The sequence below is a fragment of the Lathyrus oleraceus genome, chromosome 5 (assembly GCF_024323335.1).
Source record: "Lathyrus oleraceus cultivar Zhongwan6 chromosome 5, CAAS_Psat_ZW6_1.0, whole genome shotgun sequence".
NCBI lineage: Eukaryota > Viridiplantae > Streptophyta > Magnoliopsida > Fabales > Fabaceae > Lathyrus > Lathyrus oleraceus.
In genome coordinates, this window is record NC_066583.1 from 222,263,699 (window position 1) to 222,286,930 (window position 23,232).

Sequence of the window (23,232 nt, forward strand, 5' to 3'; positions counted from 1 at the left end):
AGAAATCAACATAGACAACACATCATGTACTTACGCTTCATACATAGCCATGGAGGTAGGTTATAAATCATAATAATCACAGGCCATGTATTGTGTGAGATACTCTAGATACCGTGTGGGTTCATTCCATCAGTAGATAATGCCAAGCGAAGGTTTCTTGATTCTTCTCTAAATTCAGGATAATCATTATCAATTTTCAACCACTGTGGTGAATCTGCCGGATGTCGATACTTTCCATCTATAATTCTTTCATCTGCATGCCAGGTCAAGTGTCTTGAATCGGTTTCACTACGAAACATGCGTCTAAATCTCGGAATAACAGGAAAATACCACAAGACTTTTGCTGGAGACAACTTGTTCTTATATCGCGAGACACCGCATTTAGGACACTCATTTAACGATGCATACTCATTTCGAAACAAAACGCAATCGTTTGGACATGCATGTATCTTATCATAGCTCATGCCAATAGAGCACAACATCTTTTTGGTCTCATATGTTCGATTGGGAAGAACATTATCCTCAGGAAGCATATCTTTCAAAAGGGCTAATAACTCTGTGAAACTTTTATCCGACCATCCATTGCCCGCCTTTAAGTTGTACAACTTTAATACCGCAGACAATCTTGTGAATTTAGTGCAACCATCATACAAAGGTTTCTCTGCATCACTTACCAACCTCTCAAACATTTCGGGACAATCCTTAAGATCTCCTTCAAGTGCTTCTGCAATCTCTTCAACTCGATCACAATCGTATGTATCTGCGCCACTATAGTTTGAGGCATAGGTCGTACTATCCCCCGGTTCAACATTCTCGTTACTTTTCTCACCATGCAAATTCCAACATGTATAACTTCGATCAATTCCATGCCTCATTAGATGCGATGTCAACTGAACTGCGTCAACCCGTTTCCCATAACAACAACCCAAGCAAGGACATATCATTCTACTAGGGTCTTCGGCGTGCGTAACGGCAAACTTAACGAATTCTGATACCCCATTCTCGTACTCTCTCGACAATCGATTGGAAGACATCCATGTATTATCCATTACTAATTAGAATAAACAAAAAACAATTTCAGAAGAGAAACCAAAAATGGGATGAGATAAAACAATTTTGCTTTATTGAGTTAGTCTCTGTGCAGGGCATTCATGTCTCCAACAACAACCCAAAACCAAAACAATTTTGGTTTATTGAGTTAGTTTCTCAACATTTTCAGATATCTCTGACTTCAATAGCATGAGAATGTATGAACCATGCATTAAGCATTAGTGGTATGCACTAATTTGTAGCATAGTTATATATCATCATATAGTTTTTACAAAAGATAAACATTGACTAGAAAATATATATATAGAATTGTATAATGGTCTAACTGAAAGCTAATAGAAGAATAGTCGACTCTAATTTACTCTATCAAATAACATCCATACCTAAACTTCTTAAGTTACTAGCTACGCTATGTATGCTAGAATAAATACACTCATAAGCTGCATAGTGTACCTTTGATTGGTAGAAGGTGTTTTAGATATTGCTGTCTCCTTTTTCTACATCGAGAAACAAATGGAACAGTTGGTGAAATTTAACCCATAATGCCTAGTCTCCATTGCTAGCATTGCAACACAATAATTATTGTTGAGAATACTCAATAAATGTATGAACCAAGAAAAATGAAACCAAAAATGAACAATAGCGAACGTCAGAAGAGAAACCAAGTAATATGAAGATTAGAAAAATACCTATGGTGTCAAAATCGAACAACTAACAACGAATTAATAGAAGGAGGAAACGTCGTAGATCTAACAGAGGTGGAAGGAGAACGCCTTAGAAGTAGCAAAAATCGTAGCAGTGAGAACCCTAACGTGAAAAAGAACGAAAATAACAGAGAGTGAAATAACAAAACGCGCAGTATGTTATAATTTTAATGTTTACTAAAGGGGACCTTAGAGGGCGCTCGTGGAAAAAAAGCGCCCTCTAAAGGGGGCCTAAGAGGGCGCTTATGAAAGCGCTCTCTAAGGCTTTCCAAAAGCGCTTTATAAACTGGAAATGCACATGGACTTATAGAGCGCTTTTTTAAAAGCGCCCTCTAAGGATAACCTTAGAGGGCGCTTTCTAAAAAGCGCCCTGTATTGTTGTCCCTCTATCTCTTCCTTATTTTTTCGCTTCACCTTAGAGGGCGCTTTATTACAAAAGCGCCCTCTAAAGTGCGCTGTCTATTCCAGTTGTTCGCTCCTTATTTTTTCGCTTCACTTTAGAGTGCGCTTTTGTAATAAAGCGCCCTCTAAGGTGCGCTGTCTATTCCAGTTTTTGGCGTAGTGCATCTTTGATATTTTTACCACGAACTACGAGGTTTTGATCATCCATTGCACTTTGTTGGTACGTAGGCATAAGACTTCAAAAGTCTTGGCAAACACAAAAATAAAAAATATTTCTTTTCCCATATCTCCAATTTCTTGAAAACAACACCTTTTTCAATCTAAAATCTACATATTTTCAAAGAGGTTCACATGGAGTACCATGAATGTCTAGGGTGCTAATACCTTCCCATTGCATGACTAACCCCCAAACCCGTACCTATTTTTATTAGTTTTATTTTAAAACTTATTTGGAAATAATAAAAGTGCGGTGGTGACTCTTGCTTTATGAGTTAAGTTAATCTATAGCTTAATCTCAAAAAATTTACCGCTACACATTCCAAATCTCCTTTGCATTTTTCTTTTCGGCAACCTAGACAAAACTGAATTCGTCAATGCTAAGTGAAAATTGGAAAAAGCGTTATTATCCATCTCATTCCACTTCTTGTTAGATATTCCCTCAGTTCTATCTTCAGTTGTTGCTAAGCAATTATCCTTCCTCGGGGTTGCCTTTATCTTTAGTTTCCACAAGGAGGAATTACTCTCATTGAACTTCTCAATCTCAAATTTTGCTGTCATGGTAATTTCATTTGAACCGACTTGCACAATTTCACCGTGAATAACAAACTATACGTGAACAATATTGTATATATTTTACCGCACACTGGAACAAATTTGGTATACGTTGACAATCACTGTAAAAATATACAATAACATGTATGAATAGTAACCGTGAACAATATTTGCAGCGGAATATGGACCAACACCAAATGCTCTGATATCACTGTTGGATACCAGAATAACATGAAATAATAATAACACAACTAAATATGAGAGAAGAGTATAGGAATGAGAAGAAACACAATTAATTCTAACTTTGGATGATTAAAAAACTACAATGAGTTCTCTATTTATAACAGTCTCATGTACTATAGTAAGTGAATACATATTTAGTGAATTCTACGTAATCTTCTCTTAACCAATGATTTCTATTGCATTGACATTTTATTTCTACAAAACAAATGAATTTATGTCCTCACACCTATCAAGTACCAAAGAATGAGAATTCTGATTTGAAGCGAGTACAAACGAAATCTAATATTTGATCATTGGTTTCGGGCTCTTCCTCACCAAATTGATTACAAACTTTTGTGTTAGGAACATAAAACCTTTGAAATCTAATATTATATATGAGGACTACCAAGAACATAAAACCAATTGTTAGGAATGCTTTGACTTTATGACAAATATAGAATTCCTTGAAGAAAAATCGATAAAATGTCAGCATAAGTTTACAAAACATGAACCAAATTATTGGACCACCTTGAGACTCATATAAACTTTCTTCTTTCATCATACCAACAATCTTATCAATAAATATTTACATTTGAAACTTCATTATGCCAATGTATAAACCAAAAGCAATTAGAATTTAGAAGATTCTATCTAATCAATGAAAAATAAGAAGAAAAATTGAGAATCTTAACATTTCCTAAGATATAAAAATAACTGAAGTGTTACCTTAAATGGTTTATTATCTGTTCTGAAACTGATTCCAGGAATGTACTTCAACCAAACATGAAAACCCCTGAAAAACCAATTAAACAAAATCTAGTTTCACATGTGTTAAATAATTTTTCCAAAAAAAGATGAAAAGTAACAATTACCCAACCCAGAGTTCCACTCATCATAAACATATGGACCAATCCTTATATGAACATAGAGACCAACTTGCTGCACCAACTTTATGAACTTCACCTAATCATAGTTTCCCTCAAAATAATACTACACCAATCAAGAAAACAAAATGAAACAAACGATTATTTTCTCTAATAACTTATGCACTTAATCACTTATGTATTGTTTAAGAAAAACAAAACTACTACTAAAAAAATATTGATATAATATTGAGTTATTACTTTACCAGGTGAAGGTTCATGTGCATTCCAAAAAACATAAGTTTGAATCACATCTAAACCTCCTTCTCTAGCCTTCTGAATAATAAATAAAACCATAAAACAACATAATGAATGTAGCAAGAAACATGACAAGTACAAACCTGAAAAAGATTAACGTAATTCTGAAAAACAATATTGTCATTGCAAATGTAAACTCAAAGTCGTTACAGATTTAAATCAAGGACACCCCCTAGCATTAGGGGGTTTAACTACTCATAATATTCAAGAAAATCAAAATATAAAATGGAGACACTACAATTATTCAGATGAACTTTGATTTTCAATTGCTTCCGCTCATGAAAGATCTCGTTTCTCCAAAGCCTTGATTTTCTAATTCTGAATCGTATCACTTCTTGATCTTTTCCAAAAAGTCCTTTATTTTTTCAAACAGATCCAAAAAGTCCATCACATCTGCCTTACAATTGACCAAATTGCCCCTCACTTAAGAATAATACAAAAAAGTTAAAATTGCATTTTTTTCACGCATGCCTGCTACGGTCCGTAACCTGTGCTACGGGTGGCCGTAACAGGCCACTGTTTTCAGGGTCATGTCCCAGGTCCCCTGCTACGACCCGTAGCAGGTGCTACGGGTGGCCGTAGCAGGACACTGTTTTGGTGGATATTTTGCTTTTGTTCCAGACCCACTACTACGGCTTGTAGCTAGTGCTACGGGTGGCTGTAGTATGTCTCTGTTTGAATTGGTTTCTGTGCAAACATGGCCTTCTGCTACGGCCCATAGCAGGTACTACGAGTGGCTGTAGTAGGTCTCTGTTTGGATTGTTTTCTTTTGTGTATTCAGGACTTCCTGCTACGAATGGCCGTAACAGACCAGCTGGATCATGAAAACGTCTTTCCGATTCTGTTCGCTACTCCTTGGTTTCTACATTCGATCGTGCTTGAGTACCTACTTGAACCAAAAGTGCAGAAAAGACACATACCCAAAGCGTAAAATGCGACAAAAATATAAATGACACTAAGAATGATGAAACAATAAAATTAACTATTGGTGAAAGAAATATACTCAACAGAACATAAATTAAGATAAAGTAATACAAGTTATCTGGATTTTCACCGAATAAGTGGCAAAGTACATAGCATAAACGGTGACTGATCACAACCCCAAACTTATCTCATTGCTTGCCCTCAAGCAATTTTCAAGACATAATAGTTGAAGATCCCTTTTTTTTTTCATGTCACCCCCAAAAATAGTTGAAGATTCAAGTTTTCCCACAATACTGCTGAGATCTTTCACAACTTGCTCATTCTTCTTCTTTCAGGGTCCCCTGTTTTCCGTAATTATTTGTTCCTCCACACTTCCACATAGGAGTACTACTTCACTTGTCAGCTTGTTTCACACACTCACCTTGACTCTTGAGGCTATAATGTTTGCATTCACAATTTCATAATATGCAATACCAACTCGTAAGCTTGAATGAATTCTCCTTTCATCTCATCTGCACAATACACACACTTTCGAGGTCTTTCAGGTTATAACGGGGCTTGGGTTAAGGTGGGATATGAAAGGGATATAAATGGTTTTTGGGTTCAGAGTCAATGTCATTATTCTTTTCACTGTGTTTGTTCTAACATATCATTGACATTTCCTTTCTTTTCAGCTCAGTTACTCAGTTCTTCTTGTTTCTGGTTTTGTACCAAATTGAGTGTTTTTCATTTGGTGAGTGCTTTTCTTTGTTCTACCAGATTTTCTCTTTCTTTTGTTTCTTTTTTTTCAATGGTCGGTTTTCTTATTTTCTCTGCACTCACCTTACTTTCAGTGTCTTATGAGGCTACCCCAAAATTAGAATTAAACACATCTTAAAAAACATAACACTTTCTCTGAACAAGGTAAGAAAGTGTTTGGGTCGCAGGTTATATTAATATGGTGATATATACAAACAAAGGGATACATGCTCAAATTGGGTGAACAAAGGGTAATAATTAATAAGGTTATCTTGAAAGGCTCAAGGTTAACAGAAAAAAACTTGCCTCAATGTGTGCACTAGTGTAGTGAAATTCGGAGAGAACTTACTCAAACTATGAGTGATAGAGATATACCTGAATTATCTCTCATGATGAATCTTTGTGTTTGGCCTTTTTCTTCCCACCATGTTCGGTAAAGCTAACAAAATCCGCAATACCTCTAGTGTGATGCAACATCCCTCTTAAGTTAGGTTGTACAGGGTTCATCTGTTGGTCGAGCTCAAGAAAGTTGTGTCCGATCATCTTCAATAATATCAATATTTTCGGGGGTAATTCCTTGGCCATAACCAATCATCTATTTTTACTAACCTTCGTCACTTATTCAAACACTAAAATCCAGCATCTGTGTATTACTTGAAAACACTTACTCAGAGTAAACAATCAAAATAGTAACAAACAAAAAAAAACTAGTAAACCTCCCTTAAACTTGACCTAAACATTGGCCTCAATGTTTTGGAACAAGAAAGAGAGAGCTGACTTACAACGTCCTTATTGAGAAGGTGGAGGAAAATGCAACATCAGTTGTTGCATCATGGATTGCATATCCTCTAGCATGGCTCCTTGCCGAATCTGATCCATGCTTTATGTCTCCCCGTGTTGAGAGACTGTATATCATCTGACTAAGAGACAAAACAAAAATAAAAAATGAAAAATCATCAATACGTAACAATGTAGGTTGCCTCCCACGAAGCGCTTCGTTTAACGTCGCATGACTCGACGGTTTTCCACACTATTCGTGTAGATGAACATTTTCCACCAGGCTACGTCCTTGTCCTTGGTGATAAGGCTTCACCCTATGCGCATTGACTTTAAAGGTATCCCCAGTTACCCGATTCTACAATTCTACTGCGCCGCAAGGGAATACTTTTTTCACGATAAATGGCCCTGACCATATAGACTTCAATTTCCCAGGGAATAGCTTCAACCTGGAATTGAATAAGAGAACCAGTTGTCCTTCCCAAAATTCCTTTCGTTGAATTTTTTGATCATGTCATTTTTATGTTTGTTCTTTATATAATTTGGCATTTTCGTACGCTTGGTTCCTAAATTCTTCCAACTCATGGAGTTGCAGGATTCTAGAACCACCCGCTTTGGACATATCATAATTCAGAAATTTTGAAGCCCACAATGCTTTGTGCTACAACTCTAAAGGAAAATGACAAGCTTTTCCATAAACTAACTGGTACAGGGACATACCTATTGGATTTTTGTAGGCGATTTTATATGCCCACAATGCATCATCCAATTTTGTGGCCCAATATTTCCTGGAAGAGTTTACGACTTTCTCTAGAATTTGCTTCAGTTGCCTATTAAACACCTCTACTTGTCCACTGGTTTGCGGGTGGTAGGTAGTGGCAATTTTGTGTTTCACATTATAATTCTTAAGCAGATTTTCCATGAGGCGATTCAGAAAATGTGTTCCTTCATCGCTTATCAGTTCCCTTGGTACTCCGAACCTTGCAAAGATATTAGTTTGTAGGAACTTAACCACCATTTTAGCATCATTTGTGGGCAAGACCACTACTTCTACCCATTTAGACACATAATCCACTGCTACCAAAATATATGTTTTTCCAAATGACGGTGGGAATGGTCCCATAAAATCTATGCCCTATACATCAAATAACTCTACCTCCAACATGGGTTTCTGAGGCATCATATTTCTCTTTGAAATGTTACCCGTCCTCTGACATATGTCGCAGTCCCGTACTACATAATGGGCATCCTTGAAAAGTGTAGGCCAGTACAACCCAGTTGGAAGACTTTTGTTGTTGGCCTATCTCCACTAAAATGTTCGCCATATTCTGAGTCATGACATGCTTTTAGGATGTACCGTTGTCCTCCCTCAGGTACACATCTTCAAACTAGCTCGTTTATCCCCTTCTTGTATAGGAATGGGTCGTCCCACAAATCTAACATGCAATCATGCAAAAAAAATTCTTTCTATTATAATCAAAATCCTCAAGGATTATACCACCTACCAAATAGTTTGCATAGTTTGTGAACCATGGGATACCAGTAACAGCCAAGAGGCGTTCATCAGCAAACTCATCTTTAATAGGACGTTTCTCTTCATTTTCTTCAATCGGGGACATTAGGGATAAGTGACCCGCAACAGTGTTTTCACATCCCTTTTTATCCCAGATTTCAAGATCAAACTCTTAAAGGAGTAGGATCCATTTCAGCAGTCGTGGCTTTGATTCCTGTTTAGCAAACAAATACTTCAAAGCAGCATGGTCAGTATAAACAATTACTTTAGATCCTAATAGGAATGATCTGAACTTGTCAAAAGCATAGATACAACTAGCAACTCCTTTTCGGTAGTTGCTTAATTTGTCTGAGCAGGATTTAAGACATGACTCGCATAATAAATCACATGTAACAGCTTATGTCTTTCTTGTCCTAATACTACCTCTATCGCAATGTCATTGGCACTGCACATGATCTCGAAAGGTAGAGACCAATCGGGGGCAATCACTACAGAAGCTGACACTAACTTACTTTTCAAGGTTTCAAACGCCTCGACACATTCTTTATCAAACACGAACGACTTGTCTTTCACAAGAAAACTAGTCAATGGTTTGGATATTTTGGAGAAATCTTTTATGAATCTGCGGTAGAAACCTGCATGTCCCAAGAAACTTCTGATGTCCTTCTCATTCAGTGGAGGTGGGAGATTTGATATCACCTCCACTTTTGCTTTGTCAACTTCTATCCCCCTCTGGGAGATTTTATGCCCTAAAACTATGCCTTCATGCACCATAAAATGGCATTTTCCCAATTGAGAATCAGTTCGGTCTGTTGGCATCTTTCTAAAATAAGAGACATGTTAGTTAAACAATTATCAAAAGAAGAACCGAAAACAGAAAAATCATCCATGAACACTTCCATATATTTTTCAAGCATGTCAGCAAAAATGGATGTCATACATCTTTGAAATGTAGCGGGTTCATTGCATAACCCAAATGGCATTCTTTTGTATGCAAAGATACCATAGGGGCATGCACATGATGTCTTTTCTTGATCTTCAGGAGCTACTACAATTTGATTATATCCCGAATATCCATCAAGGAAACAATAATAGTCATGACCCGCCAACATTTCCAACATTTGATCAATGAATGCGAGAGGAAAATGGTTTTGTCTCGTTGCAATGTTCAACTTCTGTAATATATGCACACTCTTCAGCCAGTGACCATTCATGTGGGCATCAACTCATTTTTTCATTCATGATGACAGTTGTGCCCCGTTTCTTAGGTACCACATGTACAAGACTCACCCATGAGCTGTCAGATATAGGGTAAATAAGACCCGTATCTAAAATCTTCACAACCTCTTTATGAACCACTTATTTCATGGTTGGATTAAGTCTCCATTGTGGTTGGAGGACTGGCTTGTGATCATCCTCTATTAGTATCTTGTGCATGCACATTGTAGGACTAATACCCTTCAAATCTTCAATTTCCTGCCTAATAGCACTCCTGTGTTTTTTGAGTACTTGGATGAGTTTTTCTTCTTGGATGATTTTGAGACTAGAATTTTTGATAGCTGGGCATTTCTCTTCAGTGTCCAGAAAAACATATTTGAGATGCTTCGATAATTGTTTCAACTCCGTGTCCTTCTTGATTTCTTTCTTTTCTTCTCCTGATTGTGGTGGTCTTAAATCCTCCCACCAACGTGGTTTGGATCTAATCCACTGAGGTTGTTCTTTCATCATAGCTAGCACTTCAGATTCTGTCTCATCTTTCTCCTCATCATTTTCAAAATTTGATAGGCTTAAAACCCGTTTCAACGGTAACTGAGGTGTCTTCACTAGACTGCTCTGAGCAATCACTTGATCTATTACCTCTATAGTATGACTAGTGCCAACATCATCTTTGTATTTCATAGTGTTTCGGACATCAATCTTTAATTCTTCATCATAGACTTTTAGAGTCATTGTCCCTTGTTCTATATCTATCATACATCTTCCTGTCTCTAGAAATGGTCTGCCTAAAACGAAAGGAATTTCTTTATCTTCAGGCATTTCAAGAATCACAAAGTCTACTGAGAATACAAATTTGTCTATCTTGACCAGAACATCTTCTACCACTCCATAAGGTCGCTTAACTGAGTGATTGAAAAATTATAGTGTCATTCTAGTATCTTTAACCGTGCCAATTCCTAGTTTTTTATAAATAGATAAGGGCATCAAACTGACACTAGCCCCCAAATCAATAAGTTCCTTTTTGAAAGTTCTATTTCCTATAGTACAAGGAATAGTAATTGAGCCTTTTTCCTTCTTCTTTACTGGTATCTTCATCCCTTGCAAAATAGCACTACAGGTTTCAGTCAAAAGGACAAGCTCAGTGTTGGTGGGGCATTTCTTTTAGACGATGTCTTTCATGAATTTGGCGTATAAGGTCATTTGCTCCAAGGCTTCAATGAACGGAATGTTAATCTCAAGTTTCTTGAATATCTCTAAGAATTTCTCAAAAAATTTCTCATCATTCTTCTTCTTCTTTATCCGGTGAGGGTATGGGAGCCTGATGGTTGGTTTAGGGTCTTTATGCTTATCTCCCTCCACAATTGGCGATACAACAACCTCTTCTTGTTTTTTCTCATGATCTCTTATTTCTCGATCCACTTCTAGCAACTCATCTTCTTCCACCTGTTTGTTCTTGGAATTATCAGCAGACTTACCACTTCTGATTACAACAGCATTCACATTATTATGTTCTCTTGGATTTATCACAGTTCCACTGGGTAGTGTACATGGTGCTTAGGAGCCGGCCAATTATTGTGCTATTTTCCCCATTTGTACTTCAAGATGTTTTATAGAAGCTGAGGTGTTTCTCTGATTATTTCTGGTCTTATTTTGGAATTGAATATTATGAGTTGCCATCTTTTCAATGGCTATTTCCCAATCTGCCTTCTTCTGAGCTTGTTGTTGAGATTGTTGATACTAATTCTGGTATTGACTCTGACCTTATTGTTAAACATCCCCTTTTTGATCTTTTTAAGAGAAGTTTGGATGATTCTTCCACCCTAGGTATAAGTGTTAGATTAAGGGTTGTTCTGCCTCAAAAAATTTATCTTTTCTATTTGCTTTGCAGTCGCAAGACAGTATGCAGTCAAATGAGGTCCTGCACAGATTCCACAAGTAACATTCTGTACCGGCTGAATTTGAGCTACATGATGTGTACCAATATTCGATGCCTTTAATTTCTTCTCTACTTCTGCAAGAATTGTGTCTTCTATCCTTAGTGTATTTGTCTCAAGCTTCAAATCAATAACTTTTTCAGATTTGCTTGAACACCTATCATATAACTCCAAATGCTCATTTGCAGCAATTGCCTCAATGGTCTTTTTAATACCGTTGGTTGTTGAAATTTTTGATAAGCCACCAGTCGTTGTATCAATCAATTGTTTTGTTTTCAGTCAAAGACCATTGATAAACATCTGCATTTTCTCTGTTTGATCCAAGTTGTGTGTCGGACATGCCACAAGTAACCGCTTGAATTTTTTTATGAATCACCAAGTGATTCACCTTTTTTTTGTTTGAAGTTCATGATGTTGTATCTTTTCCTGAGGAAAACTGAAGCTGGGAAATACTCATTCAGAAAATTGGTTCCCATTTGTTCCCAGGTGGTAATACTCTCAACAGGTAATGAGTAGAACCATTCTTCTGCATCTTCAAATAGGGTGAACGGGAACATTCGTAACTTCTTTTCTTCTTCAACGTGTCCCTCTATCTTCAGAGTGGTCTCATAGTCAGAAACCTTTGTAAATGCTTATTTGCATCTTCATTGATTTTTCTCGAAAAATGTCTCATTTCCAGTTGATTAATAGTGCTGGGATGCAACTGAAAGTTTGGCACATTCACTGGTTGGTTTACAATAGTTAGCCTACCGCCCAGTGCATTTGTCATCCCATAGTCACCTAACAGTATTTTCGGTGGTGGTGGGTTTTCACCCATCATTTCGACCCCTCTTTATGGCTCTTTTTCCGACTCTGAATTTGAGTCTGAATGAATGGTTAGTTGTGCTTTGTCCAATTCCAGCTTTGCTAATCTAGCTTGTCTTAGTCTTGCATACAAAGTTCTTTCGATTTCTGTGTTAAAAGGAAATTCAACTGAGGTCTTACCTCGCATAAAACATCATAGACAAATTAGTTGATAAAAGTCAAAATAAATTAAATGACAGAAATAAAATTTTAGTTGCAGAGCAACAAAAGTTCAATTGAACTAAATTTAAACTCTATATTTTGGCAGTCCCCGACAACGACGCCAAAGACTTGATCGGAAAAATAGCAAGTGTATTATTTTGCCTGTATAGTAATAATGGGGAAAGTTCCCCGAATGTCGATCTCAAGGACTGCTCACAAATATTTAGATCGAATTGTTGTTCAATTAAACAAAAACTTGTGTTGGGGGTTTTAGATTCATATTTATAAAAATAATTGCAAATAAAATAAATAATGTTGTAAAAAGGGTTTTCAAGATAAAGGAATATGGCAGGAAAGGTGTGTGATTCACCCTTGTAACAACTCTGAGTCACTATTGCATCAACAAATATCAATTAATTACTATCAATTCTCAAGGGTATTTTATCCCAAGGCCTTGGTGAGAAAACCTTTAATCATTCAGCCCTAATCTCTATGTCCATAGAAAATTATCGGTGAAATTAAGTCTTAATATATCGAGAACAATTTGGTTCCTACAGGGTATCCCTAGTCCTAGGTGATATCTACTATAGAATAATCTTATGAAAGCATTATCAACGACGGTCCAACTTAATTGATAATCATACAACAATCTCAATTGTTCCGAAACAGAAAGCATTAAGCATATCAAAAGATTAACGTAATTCTGAAAAATAATATTGTCATTGCAAATGTAAACTCAAAGTCATTACAGATTCAAATCAGGGACACCCCATAGCATTCGGGGGTTTAACTACTCATAATATTCAAACAAATCAAAATATAAAACGAAGACATTTCAAATATTCAGATGAACTTTGATCTCCAATTTCTTCCGCTCATGAAAGATCTTGTTTCTCCCAAAACCTTGATTTCTCTAATTCTGAATCGTATCACTTTTTGATCTTTTCCAAGGTATCCCTTTCTTGTCTAAACATTTTCCCTCTTATAGAAAAGTCTTTTCTTTCTTCAAAAAGATCCACAAAAGTCCATCACATCCGCCTTACAATTGACCAAACTGCCTCTCACTTAAGAATAATACAGAAAAGTCAAAATTGATTTTTTTTACGCATGCCTGCTACGGCCCGTAGCAGGCCACTGTTTTCATGGTCATGTCCCAGTTCCCCTGCTACGGTCCGCAGCAGTAGCAGGCCACTATTTTAGTGGATATTTTGCTTCCGTGCCAGATCCCCCTACTACGGCCCGTAGTTGGTGCTACAGGTGGCCGTAGTAGGTCTCTGTTTGAATTGGTTTCTTCTGTGCAAACATGGTCTCCTGCTACAGCCAGTAGTAGGTACTACGGGTGGTTGTAGTAGGTCTCTGTTTGGATTATTTTCTTCTGTATATTCAAGGCTTCATGCTACGGCCCGTAGCAGGTGCTATAACCCGTAGCAGGTGCTATGGCCCGTAACAGGTGCTACGGGTGGCCGTAACAGGCTTGTTGGATAATGAAAACCTCTTTCTGATTATGTTCGCTTCTCCTTGGTTTCTATATTTGATCGTGCTTGAGTATCTGCTTGAACCTGAAACACAGAAAAGATACAAACCTAAAGCGTAAAATGCGACAAAAATATAAATGACACTATGAATGATGAAACAATAAAATTAACCGTTGGTGAAAGAAATAGACTCAACAGAACATAAATTAAGATAAAGTAATACAGGTTACCTGGATTTTCTCTGAATAAGTGACAAAATATGTAGCATAAATGGTAACTTGTTACATACTCTGGACAGTTTCAAAGGATACCTTCATATTGGCATAGAAGACGTTCGCATAGAGTCTCCAATATATAAAGGTGTGGAATGGGAGTTTTTTTCGATTTAAATTGTTCTTCCAACAGTTCCTCGATTCCTCTTTTTATCTATGATAATTGATATGGCTTGTTTTTTCCTTTTCAGCTGTCGAAAGGAAACCAACACAGAAAGGTCCTACGAAGAAAACCACTACAGCAAAAGATGCAATCGAAGAGGAAAAAGAAACACTCACGACAACAACAATAACAATAAAGGTATATTTCACACATTGTTATTATTTCTCTTGATGCATTATCTTCACATTTTAATATTTGAGATATTTCTTTTCAGGCAAGTCGAAAACCACCAATAACACCAAAAAAATGAAAACTCAATGAACCATAGGTTCCAGTAGTTAAATCTGATGATGGCAAGCTGGATATCTTCAAACAAGCCAAAAAGAAAAAGAAAAAGGCGAAGACTTTTGATGCCACTTCTCAACCAAAGGATTCTATCACCAAGGTACCAACCAAAAAACCTGTTTCCCCAAAGGTGCTTGCTAAGACTACTTCTGAAAGGCTTGAGACTGATAACTCCAGCCCCGGAGCTGAAGGTTCTATGGTAAAATAAACTCACCTTACTCTTTCTCAGTTATCACATTCCTTCTCCTTTCGACTACTCAATGTGGCTTAACTTCCTTCGTAGGATGGCGCGGAATGTATTGGGCAATCGAGCGCCAAAGAATTATTCATGTGAGCAGCAATGACCCTTCGTACCATCCCACCAACACCCCGTCTTATCATCCTGCCAACACTCCTTTGTATTATCCTACGTCCACTAAGGATTCGACAAAAAGGATCTACGAGGGAGGTTAGCAAACCTGCTAAAGAACCACGGGAAGCTTCGCCACCAAAAACCACTACTCAACACTCTCAAACCAACGACTCTGATTGAGAAGAAAAAGAACATCCCGTCATCGGAGTCCAGGAAGACACGAATATACTAGAGGCGGAGGAAGATGTCCAAGAAAAATCGAATGATGCTTCACCAGACATTCCTCACCAAGCTCGAGATATCTCAGATGATGAGGAAGAACATGATAAAGATCAATACATGCTGGACATCCCTTCAGCTGATGATCAAAACGAACAAGAAGAGGATGACGAAGAGAATGACGCTAATGATGAGGGAAGATCAGGTGGAATTTCCAGCTAACAGAAATGCAATAACAGTAGACCAGGTCCTTCTATTTCACAATAATTGTCATTTTAAGAAAAAGTATTTATTTTAAAATAAATTTTATTTTATCTTTTAATGTGTAAATGATTGTTATTTTTTCAATTATGTATTATAAGTATTGTATTATATATATTATTTTCAATAATTAATAAAGTTAATTTAATAAAAGCATAATATTTTATGATAATATTCTTCTAAAAAGCTTAAACTATAATCATTTAAAATGGAGGGAGTGGCAATATATTTATATGATTGAACTAAAGCTAAAAATATTTAATAGAGTTGATTCACATCGATGTGAGCATCTGTTTGGTGGTGATTTATAAAATACCTCTGTAAGAAGAAAAAAAAGTTTAATCTTATTTATTTGAAGTATAGGAAAAAATTATATCGTGACATAATCCATTCTACATATCACAAGAGTCTCCGATGTGATTGTGTGCCTAATAACGTATAATAACATATATGATAGTTAGATGATTTGGTTGAGTTTCATAACAGTACCTTGAATTGCTTTCCTTCGAAGGTGGAGATTCCAACGGCTAGCTTTAGATAAAGGAAACCCTTCCGCACAAACAAGATGAAACTCTCCTTCCTACACAACATTCACTTAGTTTTAGTGGCATCTCTGCTGGGCACATAACAAGCTATGCATGGTGTGTCCCATGTTTGCTTCGGTTATAAATTTATAAAGCAATACAAAACCATTAGACACTTAGACATTTTTACTCGGTGCTTTGAATGGTTGTGTTGATTCAACGCTTATAATCTGGTAAGGGTGATCATGAGTATCCTCATTGGAATCGGTGATCGTTGCCATTGTTTTTCGCAAACCCCCAAGGATCTGATAGTCCCTTTGTAGAATCCCATCAATGAAATGCATGAGCTCATACAAAACCATTTCTGCCATTTCCATGATTTTTATCAGTGGGAGAGCACACAACCTAGTTCTTTGTTGGTTCACTCTTCCGCTTGTTGTAATAAGCCAATTGTTAAGAGATATTATAGGGATATTATTTGATATAGATTAATTATAGGAGATTACAGTTTTATTATAGATTTATTATAGCTTTATTATAGGAGATTTACATACCTAAGTAAGCTAATATTGAATTGTATAAATTCCAAAATTGTATTCTTGTAAAGACACGAAATATGGAATACAGAATTTTCCAATTCCACTTTCTGCTATTCTGCTAACATGGTATACAGAGCATAGGTCATCGATCCCTAAATTGTTTTTTCTCTCTTTTCTGCAACATCAGTATATCTACTTGCAGATCTGTACAAACTCAGTCCTCCATTATCTTGTTCATCTGTTCATCTCTGCATCATGGAGAAAACTGATATTGTTAAACCCATTACAACAACCTTGACCGGACCAAACTACAATCTCTGGGTCCAAGGAATGAAGAGTTTTCTGATCGGACGCAAGCTTTGGCACATAGTCACCGGTGATGTCGTTAAGCCAACTCAAGGCGAAGATGAATCTGCTACAAAATTTGCGGACCGCCTTGAAGATTGGGATAGTAAAAATCATCAGATCATCACGTGGCTGCGCAACACGTCTGTACCGTCCATTCACATTCAGTTTAATAACTACGATACTGCAAAAGAAATTTGGGAATTCTTGAAAAACCGCTATCAAACAACTGGACTTGAACATTATTATCAGTTATGGACCACACTTCACAATACCAAGCAAGAACCTGGTCAATCAGTGAATGAATTTCTTGCTCAAATCCAACCAATTTGGCACCAAATATCTCTGGCCAAAATCAGTGAAGACCACCTTCATCTCATTCAAGTCCTTATGGCTCTTCGGCCCGAATATGAAGCCGTACGAGCCTCACTGCTACATCGAAATCCGCTTCCATCATTGGACACTGCTATTCAAGAAATCATTTTTGAAGAAACACGTCTGAACCTAGACAAAACTCCTCAAATAGATGCTGCTCTTGCAACTACTCGATTCTCACATCAGAAATCGAATCATCATCCATGTAAGAATTGCAATCGCACCGGTCATATATTTGCTAACTGTCCTACTATAGAGTGTAGGTACTGCCATGGTATCGGTCACATTCTTGAACATTGTCCCACGCGACCTCCAAAACAAAATCGTGGCTTCACCAAATCCAAGAATGTTCCAAAGTCTGGATCTTCCTCCATCTCTGCTGCTGCCACTGAAGGTTCGACGACCATTACTATGAGTGATATTGAAGCTTTAATCAAACAGGTTATGTCTTCCAATACCTCTACTGCCATGTCTGCTACTTCCGGTAATTCTCGTTGGTTTTTTGATTCTGCATGTAGTAATCATATGACCACTGATATTAAATTATTACCTGCCGCGACACTTGTTTCATCTCTACCACCAATCCACACAGCCAGTGGCAATACAATGAACATAACTCATACCGGTCATGTATCCACCTTAAATCTCACCCTTCCTGACACATACTACATTCCTAACTTGAAACTCAATCTTATTTCCATTGGTCAATTGTTTGAACAAGGACTGAATGTTTATTTTTCCCCCTCTAGTGTTCAGGTACAGGATCCACAAACGAAGCAGATCATTGGGACGAGTCGCAGGGTGGGTCGGTTATTTGAGCTACAATCTCTTCACCTTCCTAAAGATCATATCTCTGCTGCTACTATGAATTCTCCAATTCATCAATGGCATCTTCGACTTGGTCACGCCTCAGCAAGCAAAATTCAACCTCTAATATCTCGTGGGTTATTAGGATCCACAAAGTTTGAGTCTTTTGATTGTTTACATTGTAAACTTGCAAAACAACCTGAATTATCATTTAATCGTAGTGTTTTTATTTCAGATAGTCCTTTTGATTTAATTCATTCAGATATTTGGGGGCCTTCTCTTGTTTCTTCAATAAATGGTTTTCGTTATTTTGTATTGTTTATTGACGATTTTTCTCGGTTTACATGGATATATTTTTTGAAAAATCGCTCTGAATTACCTCAAACTTATATTTCTTTTGCTCGTATGGTTAAAACACAATTTTCTTGTGCTATTAAGATTCTTCGCACAGATAATGCGATGGAATACCGTGAATCTTCATTGCTTCAGTTTCTCAGTCAGCAAGGCACCGTGGTTCAACGTTCATGCCCTCACACCTCCCAACAAAATGGTCGGGCTGAACGAAAACAACGTCACATCCTTGACTCAGTTCGTGCTCTTCTCCTCTCAGCCTCGTGTTCAGAAAAGTTTTGGGGGGAAGCAACTCTTAATGTTGTCTATACAATTAATCGGCTTCCCACCATAAATCTTCAAAACTTATCTCCTTTTGAAAAACTATTTGGTAAGTCTCCTGAATATTCCATTCTTAAACCTTTTGGATGTGTCTGTTTTGTTCTCTTGCAGCCTCATGAGCACACAAAATTACAACCACGTGCTCGCTTGTGTTGCTTTCTTGGCTATGGCACAGAACACAAAGGATATCGCTGTTGGGATCCAATCTCTAACAGATTACGCATCTCATGTCATGTTACCTTTTGGGAAAACACAATGTTCTCCTCTCTTTCTACATTTCATCATTCCCTTGACATTGACTCATTTTATTTCACTGATCCCTCAGTTGAGTTGTTTCCAAGTTCTAATGAAGATAACTCTAATGACCTCAATACTCCTCTTCCCTCACCTGCTCCTAATGAACTTGTTCCAGATGTTGAGCTCAATACTCGTCCGCCCTCACCTACTCCTACTGAACCTGTTCCGGATGTTGATATTTGTACCTGCATCTCGCCATTCCACCCGAGTAAGTAATCCACCTACTCGTCTTAATGATTACCATTGTTACTCTGCTATTAAAACTCTTCATGAGCCTTCTTCTTATCGAGAGGCCAGTACTAACCCCATTTGGCAGCAAGCTATGGCTAAAGAAATTCAAGCATTAGAAAAGACAAATACTTGGGAATTAGTTGATCTTCCTGCAGATAAGATTCCTATTGGATGCAAATGGATCTACAAAATAAAAACTCGCTCTGATGGAACTGTAGAATGTTATAAATCTCGCCTAGTAGCCAAAGGGTACACTCAAGAGTATGGTATAGACTATGAAGAGACATTTGCTCCGGTAGCTCGAATAACATCTGTTCGTAGCCTCTTGGCCATTGCTGCAGTTCGTAAATGGAAGCTTTTTCAGATGGATGTCAAAAATGCCTTCCTTCACGGTGATTTGACAGAGGAAGTATATATGCACCCTCCTCCAGGATATCATTCTCCCCTTAAGGTCTGTAAACTTCAAAAAGCCTTATATGGGTTGAAACAAGCGCCTAGAGCCTGGTTTGCCAAAGTTCAGTTCTACTCTAACATAATTTGGTTTTCTCTCTAGTCCACATGACTCTGCTCTATTCACTCGAAGAAGTGATAGTGGTATTGTAATTTTGCTTCTTTATGTAGATGATATGATCATAACCGGAGATGACAAGACTGGAATCTCAGCTTTACAACAATATCTCAGTCAACATTTCGAAATGAAAGACCTTGGTTCCCTTAGTTATTGTTTGGGGCTTGAAGTTTCCCAAGACTCAGAAGGCTATTATCTTTCCCAGGCCAAATATGCTTCTGACTTGCTTTCTCGAGCAGGAATCACAGACTGCAAGACTGAATTGACACCATTGGAAGTCAACTCCAAACTCACACCACTTGACGGCACTCCTCTTGAAGATGCCACCTTGTATCGACAACTTGTTGGTAGTCTTGTTTACCTAACTGTCACTCGCCCTGATATTGCATATGCTGTCCATAAAGTCAGTCAATTTATGGCTGCCCCTCGGTCATCTCATTTCTCTGCAGTTCTACGTATCATTCGCTATGTTAAAGGTACTATTTTTCATGGTTTACGCTTCTCTGCTAATTCATCCTTGGTCCTATCTGGATACTCTGATGCAGATTGGGCAGGTGACCCTACTGATCGTCGCTCAACAACAGGGTATTGTTTATTCTTAGGAAATTCTCTTCTTTCCTGGCGTAGCAAAAAGCAAACAGTTGTTGCCCGATCAAGCACAAAATCTGAATATTGCGCTCTTGTTGATGCTACTGCTGAGTTACTTTGGTTACGATGGTTGTTAAACGATATGGGCGTTACACAATCTTCTGCTACTATGCTTCATTGTGATAATAAAAGTGCTATCCAGATTTCCCATAATGATGTTTTTCATGAGCGCACAAAACACATTGAAATTGATTGTCACCTTGTACGCCATCATGTTACTAATGGCACCATACAGTTGATTTCTATTCCTTCTGTGGACCAACTGGCTGATACCTTCACCAAAACTCATAATCCGATGCGCTTCAAAGATTTATTAAGCAAACTCCAGTTGGCATCCACCATACCAACTAGAGTTTGAGGGAGGGTGTTAAGAGATATTATAGGGATATTATTTGATATAGATTAATTATAGGAGATTACAGTTTTATTATAGATTAATTATAGCTTTATTATAGGAGATTTACTTACCTAAGTAAGCTAATACTGAATTGTATAAATCTCAAAATTGTATTCTTGTAAAGACACGAAATATGGAATACAAAATTTTCCAATTCCACTTTCTGCTATTCTGCTAACACCAATATCCATTTGACACGCGCTTACGTATAAGAGGAGACAAGTCAAGCCCCCTTTGTTTGCATCCTTAACAGTTCGGAATACTGTGATTTCCCAATATCAATTGGCGTGTCATCATTTCTTTTCATTGAAGAAAATAAATTCCAACCATTGAATTGTTGAGATTATTTTTCACCGCCAGAAACAATGTGATATTTAGGCTATGTCTGGGAGTTGGATAGGGGGGGGGGGAGGAGGGGAGGCTTATGGAATGATAAACCTCTCTTTGGAAGTTAAAAAAAAAAAGAGAAAGGTTTTGGAGATTTTTAGAAGCCCTCCAAAATTCAAATTTGATCCAATTTTCGAGTTCCCTCATTTTGGGGATTTTAGGAATGAATTGATAAATTTGTCCTCAAAATAATTTCAAAATTATGACTTTAGACATAACTTTAATTTCATCACATGAGTCAATCACTTTATAAATCCTTCAATTATCCTTCAGTGTGAGAACGACGTCACCTCTCTCTCACCCCTCACAGATCTTGCATTCTCCGACGACATCCCTCTCTCTCTCTCTCTCTCAATGATGAATCTCTATAATCCCTATCTTCTCTCTCATTAAACGGCGATTTCTCGTCCCTCTCATCCCTCATGAAGACGGTGTTGAGGAAAAATAATTTTTGATGCTTTGAAGATGACAAACTTTTGTGTAAATATAATTGAGATTATGATCTTATTTGTTATTTGATGTGTGCTCTTTAGTGAAAATAAATAAGACATGTATGTATAAAGTTTATCATCAATGAGATTGGAGAAGAAATGATTCTCAAGTTTATTATTAAGCTCGGTAGAAGAAAAGAAAAGGCATATGTTTTTTAAACGAGCACAAAATATCAAGTATGACAAAGAAATAAGTCACATAATGACATTTTTGTAATTCTTCATCATATTGAGAATTAAGAAAAATCCAAATGGCATTATTATAGTTATGCACCATTCAAAGAGTATCAGATTTTTATTCCAATGACAGCCTTGTAATTTTCTTACAACAGAGCATCAAACATAAGAGTATCAAAAACCAAAACAGAGTATCAGATTTTGAAGAATAACAATTCTATAAATCTACTAATCACGTTTACACAAACAATGACAAAATTGTAAATAACAATGACAATCTTGTAATTACAAGTATATACTAGGGGCAACATTGAAAGCATGGAAAGTAGAGCATGAAGAACTCTATATATACTTCTTCTCATTTCTCTCCAAATCAACAAATCATTCCAAGAGAATTTCAAAGAGCATGAAGTCATCATTCATATTTCCACTAAAATCATATTTTTATAATCAAAGATCTTTCTTTCTAAGAAAATTTATTTTAAAATCACATCATTTTTCAAGGAAAGTTCAAGAGAGAAAACACATAGTTTCAAGGAGAATTCAAGAGAAAAAATTCATCATATTCTTTCAAAATCACATTCTCACTAAAATCATAATCTTAGTGTTGTACCCCAAAATTTTCCCTCCCTTTTCGCTTCTCGTCTGACTTATGGCTTGAGACTCATTCATATTTCATTCATGTGCATCATTCATTCATGATTAACACTTGCTAACGGGCATCATAGATTCAAGGTTTATGGTTGGTAAAAACAAGGGATTTGTTTGAAGATTGCGGTATTGCACGCCTTGTGGGCTGAAACCCTAATTCTTGACTTTGTTCCTATGTGATCTCTTATTTGACCTTCTGTGTAATTAACCTGACTTCTGAATCCTGATTGTGGGTCCATGGTTTGAGGTGTTTCCTGTAGAGCTTTAGACATTATTTGAAACCTTAATCAAGGATAAGTGGTATTCAGATGCTTTGCTGGTTTGGCTTTCTGATCTATGGTTCATCAAAACCTTAGTCTTTGGCTTTGAGGTTTTTCAACCATATGGTTTGCATTGAGGTAGTGGAAACCCTGGTTGTGGTTCATGGCATTGATGCACCACTTGAGTTGACTTCTCACCTAATTTGAAGTTCTCTATTTGATGCACATCTTTGAACTTTGACCTAGTAAACCCTAATTCATGGTGTTATGTGGTTTATTCAAGGCATTTTTGCATTCATGTTTCATTGATCTCATGGTCTCATGATCCATTTGATCTGAGTCTTATTTCATTCCCACTTCACCCATTACTTTCATGGTTTTATTAAAATGTCAAGAT

The 23,232-nt window shown here is 37.0% G+C and overlaps 1 protein-coding gene across 1 annotated transcript; it reads left to right on the forward strand.

Moving 5' to 3' along the window:
* The first annotated feature begins 13,875 nt into the window (after positions 1 to 13,875).
* Positions 13,876 to 15,427, forward strand: LOC127079819 (uncharacterized). The gene is made up of 5 exons (XM_051020188.1): positions 13,876 to 13,889; positions 14,213 to 14,274; positions 14,378 to 14,487; positions 14,618 to 14,833; positions 15,200 to 15,427. The coding sequence occupies exons 1-5, from the start codon at positions 13,876 to 13,878 to the stop codon at positions 15,425 to 15,427; spliced, it is 630 nt and encodes a 209-aa protein (XP_050876145.1).
* The last annotated feature ends 7,805 nt before the right edge of the window (positions 15,428 to 23,232 follow it).

What these genes read in the sequence shown, in the direction of transcription:
- LOC127079819 (XM_051020188.1), top strand. An exon ending in AGAGTCTCCAATATATAAAG is followed by an intron (nt 14,275 to 14,377) that starts GTGTGGAATGGG and finishes TTTCCTTTTCAG; the next exon opens with CTGTCGAAAGGAAACCAACA. An exon ending in CCGGAGCTGAAGGTTCTATG is followed by an intron (nt 14,834 to 15,199) that starts GTAAAATAAACT and finishes ATCGGAGTCCAG; the next exon opens with GAAGACACGAATATACTAGA.